We start from the raw sequence: 20,385 nt of genomic DNA on the forward strand, positions 1-20,385 counted from the left end.
CAAACATAATTTGCAACTTAATTCAGCTCCCATGTGGCCTCCAATCATCACTTTTCATATTTTGTGTGAATTGCAACCACTTAACACAGAAGTATGTACTAATAGTTGGAGCTGGCCTACCAAAAGCATTTCAAAGATACAGGAAATGCTTCCAGACTTGGAATGAAGTTTGCTTTTTGAACAGTTTTCTCTGCTGAAAACAATAATATTTACTTGCCAGAGATTCTAAGCAGGAAGTGCAGACTTCTTACACCTACTGTCAGAAAACATACACACACACTATCTAATGCAATATCCCTCTCATTACTTACACACTATAAAGGGTGATTTTGTGTTTATCACTAGGAGGTTAAAGCCTGTTTTGTTAAGTAAATTTTTAGATTAATTTTCAGAAGCCTTCATTCTCAGCTGCTTTTGCAAGTACTGCTGCCAGGATGGTAATTATATTATACTCTTATAGGGTCACCATAAGAGAATGGTGACCACCTAAACCAGAATTTCCTTAAGGTGTCATACCTAAAATGTTATGACATACATCCTTATCAGTTTAATACTGACCATACTTCCTTCAGATGCACATACAGAAGGAGACAAAGCAATGAAGTCAGATTAAACAGCAAGCAACCAAACTCTTTATCAGTTAATAGGTGATGCACTTGTAGCTACTTAGCAGTATTTTAAAATACCCACAGCAACTATTTCAGCCTCTGGGTCTTTCAAATTACTTTTGTAATATTCCATTGTCATTTAATTTTTAGTCATTGTTAAAGCAGAGATGTAACAACTGAGGAAAAACAATACTACAACACTACCCTTAAACTTTTTGTACCATTGATGTTTGAGACAGAAACAGATCTTGGACAAGAATGTCAGCGTGTGTTTCCCAGAATAACACAAATACCTGATGGTCTGAAGGACAGATTTTTATCAACATAACAGGTAAAAGAACATATATATCTTGGGTGTTTCCTTTGGGTAGTTCTTACCATGCATCTATAGCAGTATGCACTAACATATTCTGAACAGTCGCTTTCTTTAAGTGCAATTTCAGTCTGCTACAAAGTAATTTGGATTTTCAAGAAGGGACTCTAATTTGATGGCTGAAATAATAATTTTAGAAACGTGCCTTCCTATTTGTTAACCAGCTTTGGTCATAAATAAATAAAGACAAGGCAACCAGCTTTTTTGCTTCCCCATCCCACCTTTCAATAACAAAAGCAGCCTAAGGCCATCGAGGCCTAAGGCCTTCTCCATCACCTGTTAATGTCCAGGAAACAGCTTCTTTCTCAATTGCTGTTGTTTACTGCAACATTTAACATCCCAGATCAATCAGCACTGAGCTATTAGTATGCTTCTGAGTAGTACTGTTCCTTCAGCTCAAAAATACTAAATTGACCCATGGAAGTGCCAGGACTCACATGAGTTCCATTTTGGGAACTTATTCTAGAGCCCACATCTGCTTCTGATATTTTTTCCCTGTGTGTTTGTCTCCAGATGCTGATAAAAGCAACTCATTTCTATGATGTAGTTCATTCTGGTTATCAGAACTCATAACACCTATATGGATTTTGTTATTCTTAGTTGGAAAGTTCCAAGATAATGTCTTCAAAATTCAGGCATTCAGGATTTAGTAGAATACCTTAAGTGATTCCCTGTGTGATCTTACTAAACATCAAAATATTTTGTTGGTAGAGCCACTGAAGGGAGAGCAGTTCCAGTGAACAGAAAACAATTTATCTTCCTCCTCTGAGCTCAACAAGAAACTTCAGTGGCTGATGTAACAAAGAGGACAGAAAGATCAACGGATTTGTTAGGAACCTTTTTCCCAATAACATGCATATACACACACACATATATACTTAAAATCCATGTAAGTACATATACACACTTTTTTGTCCAAGCAGTTATTCAAAAGGGTGGCCAAAGATGAAAAAAGGTAGAACATCCTGTCTTTTAGTCAACTGCTCTAGATACATTTTCCACCCTCCTCAGGGGGTGAGGCTGTGGGCTGCGTTTATTGAGCAGCCTCTAGTGGTTCACCATAGGAGCTACCCTAGGTTGTAACTTCACACACTTGTGTTGCAGCCTGTACCTGTTCATACCTTGCACAATCCTGCCCAGGACTGTGTACCATGTTATGTACCATAAGTACATAACATAAGTTATGTACTTATAACCATAAGTTATGTACCATAACTTCCTTGACTGATCTGCAGTTGCAGACTGTTGGCAATGCTCTTCTTGAAAAATAAATATTATAATAACCAAGCTCTTCAGTTTTGGAAATGACCATCCTTCTGTAAGAAATTATGATCTTATGTTAAATGTTAGCACTGAATATATTTATAGAATCATAGAATGGTTAGGGTACATTGTCTCCAGAGGTCCCTCCCAACATATACTATTTATAATCTTTTATTAGTAAAATACATAAGAATGATTATATGCAGTAATCCCTGAAGAGTGACACTCAATTAACATTTAGTTGAAGAAAATTGAGCATGCAGATCTATTTTCCTGGTACATCCTTTTTTTCCAAAATATAACAGACCTGTAATGCATCATCATCTTCTGGATTAGGAATGAAACTGAAACTGGTACTTACCACGTACAGAAAAAAAAAATCTTCAGATACATAGTTGGTGCTCTTCTCTTGTGAGGTAGGAGATGACCAGAAGTCATCATCTGGCTCCAGTTGTACCAGTATAACTGGTTTATCCAGTATTTTTGGTTTTAGTTAATATGTAGCACTGCTCAGGACAACTTTAGGAGCTCTCAGAGGTTTAAAGTAGCAATTAATCTGATTACTTCCAGCAGTCTCAAATGACTTGGATCATGTTGTCATATGGAGTAAATTGCTGAGGAAAGTTAAAGATGAATTCTGCATTTTGTGGTGAAAAAATCAGATTATTTTTCTGTCTCCTTTTTTGTGAGGATAATTCTTGAAGAACTTCTGTCACAGGCACTCAGGAACTGGATATAAGACACTGTAATAGATAATAATCCATAAAAAAAATTAAACTGAAGGTTTCATAGGGATGAAATTTCAGTGACAGCACTGTATCTTTTAGCTTCCTAAATGAAGTGTCAAGATACAGGGAATAAAAAGCAGTCACTGACCTTGCTTGTAGTTGAGGTCAACCTTGGAAACCCAAAGTCAGTAATTTTTCTACTTTGAGGAATCTTTTCTAAATTTTTTGCTTCTGTTTACATATTTGGAATTTACAAACAAAAGAAGGAAAGAAACCCCGACCAACCAGTTTTCCAGATTGGGAAGGCAAAAAGGGAGGCATCATTTAACAGCTGAACATTTCCCTGTGGCCTAGGCTGGTCAGAAGGGTACCAACATTCGACTGAAATCAGTAAAAAGAATAAAAAGATTGACCAGGGTTACCAAATCAAGGATGGAAAGCTGATCAAAAACAATGCATCAACTGATTAATTGACAAGAGTATTAATAATCAGCTGCTTCAGACCCAAAGTTAGTTCTTATGATGAGGTAAGCAAAGTTCCTTCTTTGATTCTCTGTGCCAAACATGTCACGAACCCTCAATACTCTTTATGTCATAGAAAGCAATCCTCAGACTCCAAACCTTTTGCTCATATTAAAAAACTGCTCTTATAAATGTGTTACTATACTGTACTTACACTGTACAACTCTGAGCAAGCTGTATGGGGAGGATAGGTATTATGTAAGAGCATTCACCTAGAGTTTCCTTGAACCTCAGGGAAGTTACAGAAGAGTTTAATACAAAGTCCCCTTATCTGTCTAGAAAGAAAACAAACAAGACAAACTGCACATACCCCAACTACCAAGACAGGCATCACTCAGTTTGCTTTTGAACTACCTAAGCCAGAACTGCATTGTAAGTATTTATTTTTATCTTACTTTGTGTCTTACTCCCCTCTTTTCTTACAAAAGGATAGTAACACTCCTTCCTTCATGGGCCTAAGGATAAAGATACTTCCTGTACTGGTGTAAGGGAATAAGCCCTCTGGGTATGGAGACAGGTGATGATGCAGTAATTGGAGACAAGGCCATTCAATAGGAAACCACTGCTGCTCACTGCACTGATAACAGCACTCTACAAGCTTGACAGTCATCTGTCTCAGCTCACCTCTAGGTTTTAATTGAGCTCTATAGGAAAAAAGCTTCCAGGTTATTTCAGATGTCTGGACAACAACTGGGAAGTACAGAAGAAAAGAGATTTTCACAATCTGAAGTACTCATATATGTATCTTCTTGAGTATTATAAGATTAGTGTAATCAAAGGTGACATTAGGTCCTTTGTTATGAGTAAGAATTGAATTAGTTTGTAGTTACTCTTGTGGCCCTGTTGTTGATGGTTTGGAACCCTGAGCTCAGATAGAGCAGCTGTGTGTACACAAAGAAAAAAAAAAGAAAACCTTCTCTTAACAGGAATTATGTTTATTTGGTCCTGATCTTCCATGCAAAGTCTTTGATGTATATATATTAAAAAAATCAACAACAAAAAACTTTTCTTTCTTTACAGAGTGTTAGAGTATTAGTCAGCAAAAAATGATCATCAGTCAGAATGGATCAAAGGGGTCTGTGGCAAAACTCCTTTAATTTTACCTAGTATTTTTCCTTTTTTTTTTTTGAGATTCCAGTGTTTTTTTTTTTATCTACCCAAGAACTGTGAATCATAATAGCTTTGTAACAAAGCTGAAATTTCCTATCAGCATGCAAGCCTTTGGGTAGGGACAGAGAAGACTGAGCTGTCTAGATGTTACTCATCTTCTCCTCCCTTACTAGTCATATAGTTCACCAGTTAAAACTTGTAACTGACTTCTGTTTTTTTTAATGGTCCATCTCCTGCAAGTTAAGGTGTCTGCAGATTAGCTGCCCACTATTAGGCACTTTTTTTTTGCCTTCCAGTGTATTTGTTACCTTGTCATATTTGGAATACTAAATACTACTGAAATAGTAGTACTGCTACTACATACTACAGACTACTGAATTCTATCATATGAAATGATATAGCAGCCTCTGCTCCCATGCTACTCTCTGCTCATAACATCATGACCTCATCTTTCCATTGCTTTTTTCATGACTGCAGGCAAGAAAAATTTGGGGTATGCCTGTTTCCAAAAAACTGCCATACAATTTATACTGCAGTTAACATGCAAAAGATATTCAACAAATAAAGACTTTATATCTTAATAATGCAAAATGCAATTAAAAAATTAAGTATAAGGGCCTTTTAATTGTTTCCATTGTTTATAATTACCAAATTAATGGCAAGGGTCTTTTAAATGTTGCCACTCATATTTACATACATAAACTTGGTGCTCTAATTTTTAAATCAGCTTGGAAATTTAACATAAAGACCTTTAGGTTTATACAGAAATTTTGGTTTCTGAAACTTGCAAAACCATGATGTCTAATTATTTTGTGATAATACCCTGATATAATGAGTACAACTCAACCCTTGCACCAGTTTTGACCTCTAAAGATCAAGAAAACAAGAGTTAGGCAGCAGGTCTTTGGGCTTTACATTCCATTCTCCATTGCTCAGGGAGATCTGGATCCTCATGTGTGGCTGAAAGAAGGTGGCACTGGTCTTTTAGTGCAATAAAATAATACATGTAATACAATGCAATAAAATAATAGAATAAACCATCATGATTTGCTTAGGAAAAAATATCAGTTATTAAAACAGTGAGCATTTTTATTTGGGAATTTTCTTTGATTTGAACATCCTAATAATACTGGTGTAACTCCTGTACTACCTTAGTGTGTCAATGAAAGAAAGAAACACAGCCCCACCACAGAATCAGGGTTATCTGTCTACCCACATCCTTTTTCATGTGAGAATGGAGAACTGGTGTTATTTTCTAACCAAAATACTTCAGGGTGCAATTTATAATCCAAGACACTGAAGATAAGCATCACAGATTATGGTGTTTAATGTGGCAGGTTGAAAAATATGTCCAAAAATATGCAAAAATTCAGCAACTGCTGCATGAATGTTTGCAGCATCTCTGAAGACCAGCAAGGTAGAGGCTATGGGTGTGAACAACACACCAAAAATTAAGTGTCCCTGCCTGTGACTGTGAGTAGAGCCAGTAGCAGATATGTAGGTCTAGAGATCTCATGAACCAGCTGAAATTAGGCTGGCCCAGAACATTAAACCAAGTCCTGAGGCAAAACTAAGAACAGAACAAACTAATTTTCTTTCTATGCCCACATGCACTGGTTCACATGTAAAAACCAGCAATCATGAATTTTCCTTGAAAAAGGAAATATGTACTACTTAACAGTTCTTCTGGCGACCTGAAACTAAACACTTGGAAGATCCAACCGTTTTCTTCAGTTGAGTTAGGATTCTGACATAAGATTTTGCAGCTGATTCTGTTAATTTTCATCCTGAATTGACACAAAGGGAAGAGCCAGCTTCATTGCTAGCCTGGCTAAAACTGCTGTGCTAGCCAACTCCTCCCAGCAGTAATTAGTCACTGCAACAGACATGTTTTTACTCAAAACCCAAGATCCACTATCCCTTCCCTGAGGGGAAAATAGCTATCCCACCTGTCAGCATGCAAGTATGTTTGGTATGTTCAGTCACAATCACTGGAAAGCTTGTGATCCCATTAACAGAAAGATAAAGGTTTCTTATTACTTTAAGGGACATTTTCAGGAGATCAAAACAACGGACCAAAGATATGCTTTAAAAGTGGGAAACCAAATTTGCAAAATCTTACACCTCTATAAAAGAGACAGGGAATCCCTTAAAAAAAATAATTTTCTTTTGAGCTTCTGAAACCCCAATGCAGCCTGAGGCTGTTAAGTCTCATCCATAATGCAAAATTACTTTTGGGTGACACAAGCTTCATGGTTTTAGATAATCTAGATAATCTAACATAAACACAGAGTAAATAATATCAAAATTATTACCTGTACTAAGGTGAAGAACATTTCTGTTGACATTGCTTTGTTCTTGTTGAGACTGGTAGGTAGGAAGTGCTAGGAAAGTCTGTCATCCAAGATCTGGGACATGAAATTATTACACATATGGACTCTCATGAAATTGTATGCAAATGGGATCATGGAAGAGAAAACTGTTCAATAGTATTTTCTACAGGGTGGTATTACCAAGATTTTGTAACCTTCTAATTTGGGCAATGCAAGAGTGCACACACCAGAACTGTACAATCACAATCAAGGATCATGCCCAAAGAGAGAGGCACAATGTGAGCAAACTTTGAAAACTCTTTCACTGAGAGAAAAAACTGCATCCACAGTTCAAATTCCTGATCTCTTAAGCATTTCTGTGGACTGACTATGCAAAATCAGCCTTCTTGCTTTGGCAATAACCAGAACATTACCAAACCTAATCAGAACGCGTGCAAAACAAATTTATACACTAGTCATGTACAAAATGTTTAAAATTATATATTTCAAAAATGTTGCTAAAATCAGCCAGAGGTTCTGCTAACATCTTTCTCTTTTGCTCCCACCTTAACTTTACATTTGCAGGCCTCAATCAGGTTAGTCCTCCACAATCATCTTCACCCACCATCCCAGTATTTCCAGCTAGACACCAGATTTTGCTGCTTGTTTATTTCTTTATGGAAAAATCTGCATTTCTCACTATCACTTAAACATAGAAAACACAGCTCAAATTAATTAGCATTCAACTTAAAATCCACCCTTAAGACATGCTGTTACTTTGATGCTTATAGTAAACTGCCAGTCAGCAGTGGAGAGAAAGACTGAAGGTAGGGAATTTTAATACTATAAACACTGTTTACCTTCAGCTTCAGGAAGTCTACTAAGTATGCAAATAACTAGACTTGTTGCCCTGTGTTGTTTCTTACTTATTCCATGAAATTCATTTGCTACAGCTATTTCAATATAGTAAATGAAAGAAATATCCATAGACTGCCTTAAGAACATGAAATGGAAAGCTGCTATTGCTGTATCTCTTCTGTTTGAAAATGTCTGTTCTACTCATGTTAAGAAAATCATGCCCCCAAAATTAGTGATGTTCTCAGCTTCCAAACTTTCCTATTTTGCTCCACAGCACTGCTTTTTTATTCTAGTACCTTAAGTATTATATGCTTTCAAGAGAAAGCTACCATTGGTTTTGTAAAATGGTTTTCTTACTTGCAAATCGCATTATGCAAAAAAATCTCAAAACCTTACATTATGCAAACAGATCAGAATCTGCATTTTCAAATTTTAATTTCTCACCATTTTCTTGTTTACAAAAACTTAGTTTATGTATTAAAATTTCTCGTTTTCTGTCACATACCTTATACATACTTTGATACCTTAATTAGGAAGGCTTTGTATGGTATTCAGAGTGAATTTTGCCAGTTCAATACTATTTTTTTTTCTATTTCTAGAAATAGGAATTTCTTCCTGCTTGTACCTAATAACAATAGCTAATAACCTAATTGAGCAAAAGGTGACACAAGGATTCAGCTGCTTTTAGGTACAAATGTACAAACAAGCTACGACATGGATATGTAGCACATCACATGCTCTGCAGAGGCTGTCTGCAACCTGTTCTTTCTCTAGTTTATTACATGCTATTACTACACAAAAACAGATTTTATGATACTTCATTAGCCAACAGGAACTTGTGTACAGTATATACATAGTCAGACCAGGTGACCATGCTGGACCTTCCTTTCTTAATATACCAAATTATTTCCTTCTGGGAGTTGAAACTTTTAAATATATTTAGATGTAGATGCATCTCTTATTTCAAACACATACACATGGCAATAGAATAGACACATGAAGAAACTGTTGTGGGTATCAGAAATATCAGGCAGAGTAAAATACATCTTTGGAAATTCTTTCAAAAGAAAAAATTGTTGGAACCAGCTTTCCAGTTAGGTAGATTTTTATCCTCTGGTTCCTCTGAAAATGTTAAGCTTAATGTTAAGCTTGGGAGTGGTCATATTAAAGTCAGTGACAGTAAATAATGTTATGCAGGAAAAAACTCCTCACACAATTTAGGAATTTCCTTGCTTTTATAATACATAAATTTTTTTAACTTACAGCTTTAGTAAAAATAATTTATTTAGCCTGTGAAACAGCATGGAACATTCTCTATACACAATCTCTAACAGTGGATGTGCATGCACACAGATGTGGACTCACAAACACAATCTGTGATTGTACACTGACTGGTTCCTTGTGTTGATTGAGAAAAAGCAAAATGACAATTCATCAGCTCATTAAAACTTTCCCAAATCTGTATCATCAGTGAATATGTGAATATTGTAGGTTATAAAAGAGATCAATGCCAGAGGCAATGAGATAGGTGTGTTATATAAAACTGAAAGCCCAAGTGGAAAAGCTGTGTGTCATCTGCAGCATCTGCCCAGTTCAACCTACTGAGCAAGAGGGTGAAAAATAGACCTGCAAAGCATGAATAATAAGCATCAAAATAAGCACCAAAACTAGCTTCCTATTGGATTGTCTTTTCTAAATGCAATGATTCATAATGGACAGTCTGACTCGGAGACAGTGTTTAAACTCCTGAAGAAAGCTGTCCATGATAAATACCTGAAACTAAGGTAATACCTGAGATAAATCCCTTGCAGACTGAGAAGGAAATCCATTTTAGGAGGATATATGAGATGCAGCCTTCACTTTCTCTGGCTTTTCTGAAGTGTAAATTACCCCAAATTAAACTAATCTACACAAAATCTGTCTTGTACTATTGTGCTCATTGTATCTAAATGGAAAACATACACCCAATCTAAAACATTATTTTAGAGATCTGAAAAAATGTTAATTTTGAAGTTTTAATATATTATTTTGATGTAACTTTCTCTGCTATTATTTCTCTCTTATTTTCAATCCAGGACACCACTTGCAAAACCCTTTTAAGGTTAAATCCCTACCAGTTTAAGAAGTCTCCCTTCCTTCAACACCAATTCCATAAAAAGCCATCAAAGTCATTGAATAATATTAAAAAAATATATATTTTGCCTACCTTTGCTGTATGTTGATTATTTTGTTAGACTTGTACTTAACTATGGTAATACATGATTACACTTTTCTAACTCTTACCCTAACACTTCTTGTGTAGTGTTGGGTACCTCCCTTCACCTTCCATTTTCCTATCTGTACATTGGGACTAACAGCACAGACTGATAGCACAAATAGTACAGCCTCTGCCAGATATGCAGAGGGTTTTTGCTTGCCTGCAGGTCCCCAGGGCAATATCTGTAATCTGCTTTTATCTTTGGCTTGCATTTTGAGAAAAGATGAAATTTCTATATAGAAGTTTTATATTAAATACAAAACTAAACTGCCCAGGATTGTCAACCATCTAAAGTTTCTAGGTAAGAATGTAAATTTTACTCAGAAAAAAACACAAACAAAATTCTTCTTATGAATACAATACAGGTAATGCTGGGGCATTAAAATGAGTGCCCTTCTGACCCTGAGCTTATATCCTGAGGCAGTAGATAGGGTTACTTCAAGTCATTGCCTTAACTTGTACAACTGGTCATAAAATTATAGCATTCTAAAATTCCTGTAACACTACTTATTTCCTTGAACACCTGCAGCCATTATTTCCATAGGCCAGTTATAAATTTAGTAGAGAAATATTTCTTTACATTTACTGCATTTCTTACTGTGGCATTCCCTTATTTTACTGTTAATTGAATGGAGTCCCCTCAATCCTGTTAACCACTGCCAAGAGGCAATTTTCCATTTCCTCTCTTTCTATACAGGATAAAGACTTCCTTACTTAAATAAAAAATACTTTTACGTTGTATTGGTTTATTTGCTATCATGTAACAATTATTTAAACACCCAGAGTTAGTTTTTAAACTACAGATATTAAAGAGAGATAATTAACTGTTGAAAGCAGTTAAAAATGTTATGAACTGACTATGAAAAATATGGAAGCTAAGGCTAATCTTTATCTTCTGATTCAGACAAAGACAAATCAAATTTGGTGTCTTTTTTTTTTTTGGTGGCTTACTTCACAGAAACACAATTGTATTTCTTAAACAGGACTGGTGGTGAGCTACCTCATATGTGGAAAGGGGAAGAAGTAGAAAGAAAAGGAAGTGGTTTTGGCTAAAGCAGCTGAGTTGAAAAGGCTATGTTCACACAGCCTGAAAGTATGAAACTTCACTTCCCAAGTTCATCAGTGCCACACTGTGCTTAACTTCTCCTGGAAATGTGGAAAAGGAGTTCCCTTGGCATATGAAAAGAGCTTTTCTTATCTATTTGCCATTGTCCCACTGGGCTACCACAACCTGGTGAATATGAGCTAGAAATGGGTACATCTGGTATCAAACTCACAGCTGCAGAACTGGGAGGTCTGGCACAAGGTGAAGCCACACAGGCAGCTCCTTGGTGTGGGTTACAAAGGGTGCAGGCTACTTTAGAAACAGTGTTCTCAAGCTGTTGTAAACATTTAGGAACTAAGCAACTATAATAGATGCTAAAGCACTGGAAGGGGTGTTACCTCCCCTAACAAGGAGGAATCTGTGTGAGAGGAAAGTGTAAAACAGACCACATTGTAGATACTGGCAGGTCAGCTCAGGCTAGAGGCCTGCTCACCTCCTGCAGCACCATCACCTACTGGTAAAAAAGGCAGGAAAATGCTATGTGGGTTCTTACAGTTTCATTTCCTCTGATACACCTTAATACTTGTGGATAAAACCAGTAATTTAAAACATTAAAATTGCTTCACTGTCTCTCTGTGAAGCAGTAAGTATGCCTAACACTATTTATGTGTTTTAAATTATGTAGCAACAAGGAAATGTAAATTATGTAGCAAATGCAATACTAATTTGATGCTTGGGAAATGCATTGTTATATTTTAAACACATACCAAGCATTTTTCTTTTTTGCTGTTGTGCTCAGGATGCTAAATATTTAATGTTATTCAACACATGGCATTCATCTAAGTGAAATGCAAGATCTTACCACGTGGCAAATCTGACAGTTCTTTTGGGCTATTTAACTATCTGGTTAACTCCAGTCAAAGTTCAATGATTCAAGGCAGGCAAAATTCTCATGGTAGTCTGTGATAATATCTTTGTGATCAGAACAGTGTATGCTGTCCTAGTTCCTTCTCTTATACAACTTCCTTGTATTTCCAATGTTGAGAAGTTAAGCTTCAGTTTCTGTATCTCAGAAAAAACAAAATATCTCCATATATTTTCAAATCCAGAGAAATTGTGATAAGACTTGAAGACTTTAGGAATCATAAAGGATTAGATGTAGGCAGCAGACTCCAAAGTTCTTATATTAAAATTTGTCTTCAGATGGAGCATTAAATCTACAAGGAATGTATCAGTGAAAAAGTGGCAACCTTGAAGTGTTAAAAAGCAAATAATTTTTTTTTCTTTCAGGCTTCATGTTTTTCTACAAATTTGCCAAACTTAAGCCATTACATAAAATTGCAATTGAAGCTTATGTGCATTATTCAATGAATAATTTGCCTTATCTTGTTCTTTGGTGTTTTCCACTGCTGCTGAGAATCTCCCAGGTGTCTGAATGCACCCTTAGTGACCCTGATGAGCTCCATTTGAGGTCATCACTTCACAGATGCTGCCTATAGGTCCTGGAGTCCATATAAACCCAGGTGTGGGCTTTCAACGCTTTTTTGAGTTCAGCTCCAGCTGTGCTTGTGCTTGGCTGTATACATTTGGAAACAGGCCTTGCCCCATGGGCTCCCTTCCTGGCTTGACCTCAGCCCTGCTGTGGTCCTGCCTGGTGATCACTGGGCTGGCTGCTCTCTATGGCCCTGATCCTGACATAAAAATTGGCTTCCTGGCTTGACCCTTGGGCCAGCCCTATCTGTGTAACAAAAAAACAGCAGGAGCACTGAGAGAGCCTGAAGGGAAACAAAACCATCATGTTACTGTAGTCACCACAGAGCAAGGTAAGGAGTGTAATGTAAAATGGTTGGTTTTTAGTGTACCATATAATGCATGTCTTAGAACACATATTTATGGAAAGATATGCGTAGAACCCTTCAATTCATGAGCTCTTTTTCCAAATAGTTCTTCAGAAAAATCAGTTTCTTCTCGTTATGGTCCTTCTAAAAGTAGGATTAATCAATTAGTGTCATTCTGGTCAACATGACCAAGCCTTGTTCATAGACTCTAGAAGCATTACATACAGAAACTAAGTATTGCAACAGAGAAAAAGGGAATATGAATAAAATCTTCTTGGTTCTGTTTTTTGCTTTACTCCTAATGCTTCTCCTTTTTTCTTAAAGGCAAAGCTTTTGTGATTTTCTTATAAACATATTTAAGGCTGCAAAAACTATTCCTGAGAAAAGTTTTATCACTAAGAATAATTTATCACTAAGCCAAGACCTTTTGAAACTTCTTGAACACTTCAAAATTGCCAAAACATAGAAATCAGTACTATCACCTGGGATGAAGTGTGAGCTTCTCAAGTTTAAGAGTCATGGTTTGGCTCAACATTTGACAATTTTGTTGAAAGACAATTTTTGTTGAATATTTCAGCATTTTCACTGGCTGGCATGAAGTAATTACATTTTGTCAAAATTTCTCACCCTGCCTAATTTATGCAATGTTTGAAATAATGTGGGGTTGGTTCCTGAAGAGTAAAACACCAGCTAGATGACTCTGATATGAATATGACTTGGATGTTTAATATAATGGTTTTTTTGTGAACCTGTCTGTCCCAGTGACTTGAACCTTTAAATATGGTTCACAGCTGAAACAATGAACAAAGTTCCTCACCAGCTGTTTCACTAACTTCACTGTTGAAGTCGAAATTTCTAAATGGAAGAGCCACACGGTGGCAGGAGAGAACAAGGCATGGAAAAGGTTGTTATGCTAAATGCTTCCTTCAGGTTTAACTAGGTAATACTACGTTCTACAGATTAGCTGAGGGTTCACAGCTATATTCTAAAATCTAATGGGGACAAACATAATTCATTAGTTAAAATGTTTTTTAAATGTCCATGAATTAATTTTTTTGATACTACTCACAAAGTTTAATAGGGAATTCAACAACTGTTGAAATTCTGTAGTACAGTTAAGATACGAAATCTGCAACATTTTAAGATTGTTTATAACACTCCATCTTACCATAGCAGGAGGTGTCAATCACTAGAAATGATCCTCACGTAGCTATTTTGCTGTTGTCACTTTTATGGTGACACTACCAGGCTAAGTACAGGCCATAAATGGTGCAGTGCTTCTAATTATTAATTATCTGAAAATTAAATTTTAAACCCTTTGTATTTTTATGAAATGTGCTACACCATGAGAGGTCTGCTATATAAAAGTAAAAAGATTTTCCACTTTAAAATCTACTTAAGAGCAGGCTAACTTACTGATCCTCTGATTTAAGATGATCTGTGGACATCTCACTTTATGGACATCCATAACTACAATGCAATGTTTCTAGGTGTCTCAGTAGCACTGTTTTCTAGCTAACAGCCAACAGAAATAGTGATGCATGTAGTTGTATTCACTGCTAGTACCTACATAATTGCAGCCAAAATTGTAGTGTAACTTGTTACCTTTGCAATCGAGATGCAGTTCTAATAAATTAAGTGGATTTTGCAGTTGTGGCAGATGTATTATCTACCTGAGCTGTGACAGTTTAACCTGTACTGGACTATATAGCATTCTTTCCATTAATTCCATGACTTAAATCACTGACTTTACACATACCATAAAAATAATTTTCTTCTAATCTGGTACTTTTTTCCATCTTAAAGGAATCTAATTAAAATGCTGAATCCTTACTAAGAACCACCAGACTTCAAATAATTAAGGGGCAAGAAAACATGAGGGAATGAAAGCATATGATTCTATTATCTCCACACCTATCAGTGCAAGAATTTTCTTAGTACTACAAACAGTGTTGTAAAGTTTCTGAAATACAAGTGGTCATCATCATAGCTCTTGTCACACCCAACTCTTAATGCTAACAACAGCAGCGTAAGATATTCACCCTCACATAGGACAGGGTTGTATCTCTAAACTGTGTTTTATTGGATTTTTTTTTCCTTTAATCTATTAACAAACAGTCAAGATCTGTCCAAGGAGTTTTCTAATAAAGAACTGGTTTAGTGACTAACTGAATTGATGAGAAAGCATTTGCAAAAACCTGAAACTGATTTGCAACAGAGCAGTTCTCACTTCCTTCTCTGTTCTCCTTGTATATTCAGTTCCCAGAGCTGAACTTCTCAATTTCATTCTAAGGCCACATTCTTCTTAATAATCTTAACTGCTTTGAAAGCATGTTTCTCACATGCTTTTTTACTCAAATTATATTTTTTCCTTATTCTTCCCTTTTCCCTAAACATGCAGAAAAGGGAGTAGTACAAGATTTATATGATATGAAACTACAGAAAAAATCCACCATTGTGCATATTTTCTAATTCTACATATTCTGAAGTATTTATTATGGATCAGACTCTTACTTCAAAGTGAAGGAATTTGCATGCCTGTGTAGTTTCCATGTCATCTGTTAGCTTCCAGGTTTCTTTATTCCTTCCACACATGCAAATATTTCTTTCAGTCCTATTAATAGTAATCTAAGAGCTCCAGAACTGCAGTCTTAACTGTCTTTAAAACATCTCTTAACTTTTGCTCTGCTTCTTAGATAATGTTCTGCTTATTTTGCTATAGGAAAAAAAAATTCTTTGGTATAATGCAGCTGCCTTGTTTCTGCCTGCAAACAAGGACTTCAGTGATTTCCCTTGTGTTACCACTTAAACTACAAGTTGCCTGTAAATATGCAAAAAGCTCCACTATTTTAATCCAGAACTTTGTAATAACTGTTTTACATGATGCTTACAGAAAACTTTTTTATGTCAGCAGGCAACTAAAAGTATAAGACTGATACTTCTTGCATGTGTTCTTTTTTCTGTGTATTGGCTACCCACGAGCTAAAAAGGCTCTCCTTCAGTCTTGTTAAAACAGCATGAATTCACTTCATGAACCATGATCCTACTACAGTAAATGTGATAAATTCCTGATGTATATCCATGGAATGGTCACAGCAAGTTTCATGCTGGGCAACACCTTTATGTTAGAAGATTATTAAATTCTTACAAACATGAGACATTCATACCATCTGGTTACCTCTTAGTACTCAGTGTTCTAAGCAGTATTGATTCCACACAATGTTCCCTGCACTTCAGTGTAATCTGAGGTGATTTGACTCAGGTGACTAATGCAGCCTTCTCTTAGCTCAGCCTTTTTATTTGCTGTGTCATGAGAAATAGCTGGACACTGAAACCACAGAGAGAGACTTCATAAACAAGGACAGGAGAGTTAGAAAGTATGAAAAATAAGTGGAACTCTAATAAGAAGAGACCTCATTTTTCTCCAAAGGATCTGAGTGTCTCAAGTTACTAGCAAGACTGCTCTCACCTCCAAATCACTGCTTTGAGCTATCTTGAACAATCAAGAAGAGCCTTTGCTTTCTATTGATTTACCAATTTAATCTGTAAGATGGACATGTGATCAAAATATGTAATGTAGACAGCAAGAATCATGATGTATCACTATCACAAGATGCAGTATTTTGGACCTAGGCTGTAGGTTTGGTTGAGATTCAATACTTTAGGAGATGAGATTATACACTGGGCCTACTGGAATCCCTGTAGTTTTATGTTAAGGCATTTTAGCATAGATGAAGTGGTAAATCTTCCTACGTTTATAGGCCTGATGTATACCTGTTAAAAAAAGAAGCACTCAACCACACTGTCAGCTTAAAGCTCTACAATGACTCTGGTTACATCATGACTGTGTTGCCAAAAATATTAAAACAACAGTTTTTTTTAATCTGTGCATACCAACATTTGCAAGAATTAATTCTGCTCTGTAGGAAATTAGCTAAGGTTGCTGTCTTAGTATCTTTTACCACTCTTCAAACAGCCTCCAAAAGAAACAGTTCTTAAGGATGACTGACTGCTGGAAGCAGATGTCCAAGGCCATTAATAGGAACATAAGAGGATGGCTGTAACTCCTTGATGGACTGCATGTTTTACAAGTATTCAGGATAGCTAAGTACAGGGCATAGACTGATAGGAAAATTCTGGTAAGGTAACTTGTACTGAAGTTTTTCTGGGTCTTTTACAAACTTGTACATTGTGAAATGCTTGGCTCCCTGTGGCCTAGAACTTGAGTTCATGTGCTTATCATCTCCTCATCTGTTCTGTGTTGCTGTTGAATAGTGAGTGACTCCTATCTCAAGAACATATGGGGAAACACAGCTTCACTTTTATAATGCAGTAGATAATGAAAGCTGCTGCTTTTATTGTGAGATAATGCCAAATTGCTATATTGAATGTACTAATAGCAATTAAAGAACCATTAGTAGGGTCAGAAAAGGTGGGTAGGGTAAAGTCTAAGGGATTTCATTTTCTGCTTACTTTTTGCTATAAACAAGGTCTTGTTAAAGTTTTATTTATTTTAATTTGAGACAAGGATCCTATGGATAGAAAGCCTGCTGTGGTTTGGACTTTTCTCCAATTGAGAAGTAAAAAATGACCTTTTATAACAAACAGGACTAACAAATACATTTGCAAAGTTTAGAGAAATATTCTTCCATTAACAGGTAAGGATTTTACTTCCCCATGTTTATTTCAGCTTACAAGCTAAATTAATGCAACACAGATATCCTTGGTTGTTACATAATCAGATTTTGAAAATTAAGTTTCAGTTAGTATTTGTAATATTTTGTGAAGATGAGTAATATGGCTGTTTAGCAGCTGTCTAGAACAATGTACAGGAAATTAAAACATATTTCTTAGCAATCAGTAGTTACCTTGATCTTATTACAAATTATTGGCTTAAAATTAAGCAGGAGTAAGCATAAAAAACTTTAGGCTTATCTAAGTAAGTAAAGTAAGTAAAAAAACCCTTCAAAAGCAAACACTTGATGCCAAACAATTATTTCACAGTGAGTTTGAAGATATTCACAAAACTAAAACAATGTCCTTGCAATTGCTAAGTGTGTATGGTTTTTATGGCAAATTCCACTCTAGTATATGGGAGAAATGATGCATTTATGTGCAAGATGAAGTTCTTATGTACTAGGCACCTTATACTGCTACCACAACTTTCTTTCACATAAAAAACAGTGTCAAGGTTCTCTCCTTCCTATCACAGACAGATCCTGTTCCTTCATATTTTAACAGACATCCTGGAAGTTTAACTGAATCCAACTTTTTGAGGCTAATCATAGTATGTATCTTAACACTGACATAGAAGTATGCAATGTATCTGACATCAAATACAGCATGAAGTGTGTTATGTTTGCTATACAACACAGGAATTTCATACCTCTTGGTTATTTTTGGAAAAGGCATGTCACACTTCATATTTTACTTGTTAAAACCTATTAACACAAGATAATTTAGTAAATGAGGTTGGCTGTGTAAGCAACCTTTATTACTTTCAAATCTAAATAAAGCAATTAATAAAAATAGGTTCATGTTTTCCATCTACCCAAACAAGTTTTATGTGTCACTAATATACCTTAAAACCATTCTTACCCATGTGAAGAATATAATTATCACTCTTACAATTTTAGATGCTCAAAAATCCTTATATAATCTAACAATTTGTTCTGAAGGAAAACCTAATTTTAAACTTTCAAAGCTTCTGTTTTCCACATACAGGGCTTTTCTGTTTTCTACACACAGATTTTCTAGAAATCACAAATAATTTTATTGGAAAATAAAAATGCTATTGTCCCTACACTTTGAGCTTCTAGCCACCTTGTTGAGGTTCTCAGCACCAGTGAAATACTGCTAATTTCATTATTTGGATACTGACTTAAGAACTGAACTAGGTTGTCAGTGGCAATTTTTTCATAACACCCCAAGCACACCCTAGTAACTTTTTACCTGTCTCTAGCTTTACCTGAACAACTTACTAAATGAAACTAAGAGTATGAGGAGAAAGAACTGCTGAAGAAATGACCCAGAATCCCATTACTCACTAAGTCTATGTTTCCTGTTAGAGATTTTCAGTGCCTACTAAAGTCTCTTCTTGTTTGGTTACAACCAAACTTTTTTTCTTGTCTTCCTCTGTTACAGTCTGACTCATCTGTTCAAACAGCTTTGCTATTTTGGCAAATTTCAGGTGATTCTGAAATCTTCGTGCAGCAAAAACATAAAGTAGAGGGTTAATGCAACTACTGAGGAATGCAAGTGCTCCAGAGATGTACACTCCTTTGTTTACAACTTCATCCAGTGCCAAAGACATTTCCTCATTAGAGAGTTCTATCTGAACTGAAATAATATCTAGGATGTTAAAAAGATGATGAGGGAACCAGCATAAAATGAATGCCACCACGACGCTGGCGATGAGCCGTTCCGATCGCTGCTTGGACTGGCAAGTCATTCCTCTTATTCTTCTTGCAACACACGTGTAACAAGTGCAAATAATTAAAAATGGGATTACAAAACCTGCAAGAGTCTCCAGCAAAAGATGTGACACTCTCTGACTATTAGAAGAGTAGTTGCGACACGTGCATACCAGTCTACCATCCATCTCTTCTGTCTCTTGAAATGGAATGACAGAAATGCCAAAAGCAACAGAGAGTAACCAAATGAGGAACATGACTAAAGAAATCTTTCCTTTAGTTTTGTACCTTTGAACTGTGAAAGGGTAAAACACAGCCATTAACCGCTCCAGGCTCAGTGCTGTAATTAGAAATATACTGGCATACATGCTGCAGTAAATAAGAAAAACCAGTGTTTTGCAGAAGATGACTCCAAAAACCCATGAGTCAGCAAAGGAGTAAATCCAGATTGGTAAAGTAATCAGTACAAGGACATCTACAATGGCCAGGTTCAAGACGAGCAGGACTGAAGGAGATACTTGCTTCATTTTTGTACAAACAGTCCAGATGACAATGCAGTTTCCTGGGACCCCAATAATAAAAGAGAGGCTCAGTATAATGCAGACTACTGACCTCACAATATTCCATGTTGAGTGGATACTGCTGTCCTCAGCTTGACTCATTCTGAAAACTCTTTAGTTCTTTTCAGTTGCCAATATCCTCAGTGCTTTGCACTCTGCTTTTATTCTGATGGGAGTTAGAGAACTTTCTGTTGGATAGTTCACTAACTTGATACTCTGTAGACTGATGTGGCATGTGAGCTCACATCCTAACACTCACTCCTACAAATAACTGACCGCATAGGGAAGTTCCTCACGTTAAGGAAGACAGTGTGCATTCTTGCATACCAAGCAAAAATAAAAATACAGTGTAGCACTGGCTTTGCTTTTAGTTATGTCCACCATACTTCACACTTCAAAGCATGTCGGTGGTCTTCCAAATGTGTCCCTGTTTAAAGAAGCTTGCTACTTTCTTGAAGTTACTGATCCAATCAACAGCTATGAGTAGAAAGAAAACCT

The 20,385-nt window shown here is 36.1% G+C and overlaps 2 protein-coding genes across 2 annotated transcripts in view; both read right to left on the minus strand.

Annotated features, from left to right (window-relative positions):
- Window positions 1–20,385, minus strand: part of ESRP2 (epithelial splicing regulatory protein 2) — a 95,264-nt gene that overhangs the window by 59,782 nt on the left and 15,097 nt on the right. The window lies entirely within an intron of this gene.
- On the minus strand, window positions 17,558–20,161 carry LOC139802134 (leukotriene B4 receptor 1-like). The gene has a single exon (XM_071756973.1). It carries the CDS (start codon window positions 19,987–19,989, stop codon window positions 18,979–18,981), a length of 1,011 nt encoding a protein of 336 aa, XP_071613074.1. The 5' UTR covers window positions 19,990–20,161; the 3' UTR covers window positions 17,558–18,978.

This window comes from Heliangelus exortis, chromosome 13 (assembly GCF_036169615.1).
Source record: "Heliangelus exortis chromosome 13, bHelExo1.hap1, whole genome shotgun sequence".
Taxonomy (NCBI): Eukaryota; Metazoa; Chordata; class Aves; order Apodiformes; family Trochilidae; genus Heliangelus; species Heliangelus exortis.

Coding starts and splice junctions, on each gene's coding strand:
- LOC139802134 (XM_071756973.1), bottom strand. CDS start 19,989: ATGAGTCAAGCTGAGGACAGCAGTATCCACTCAACATGGAATATTGTG.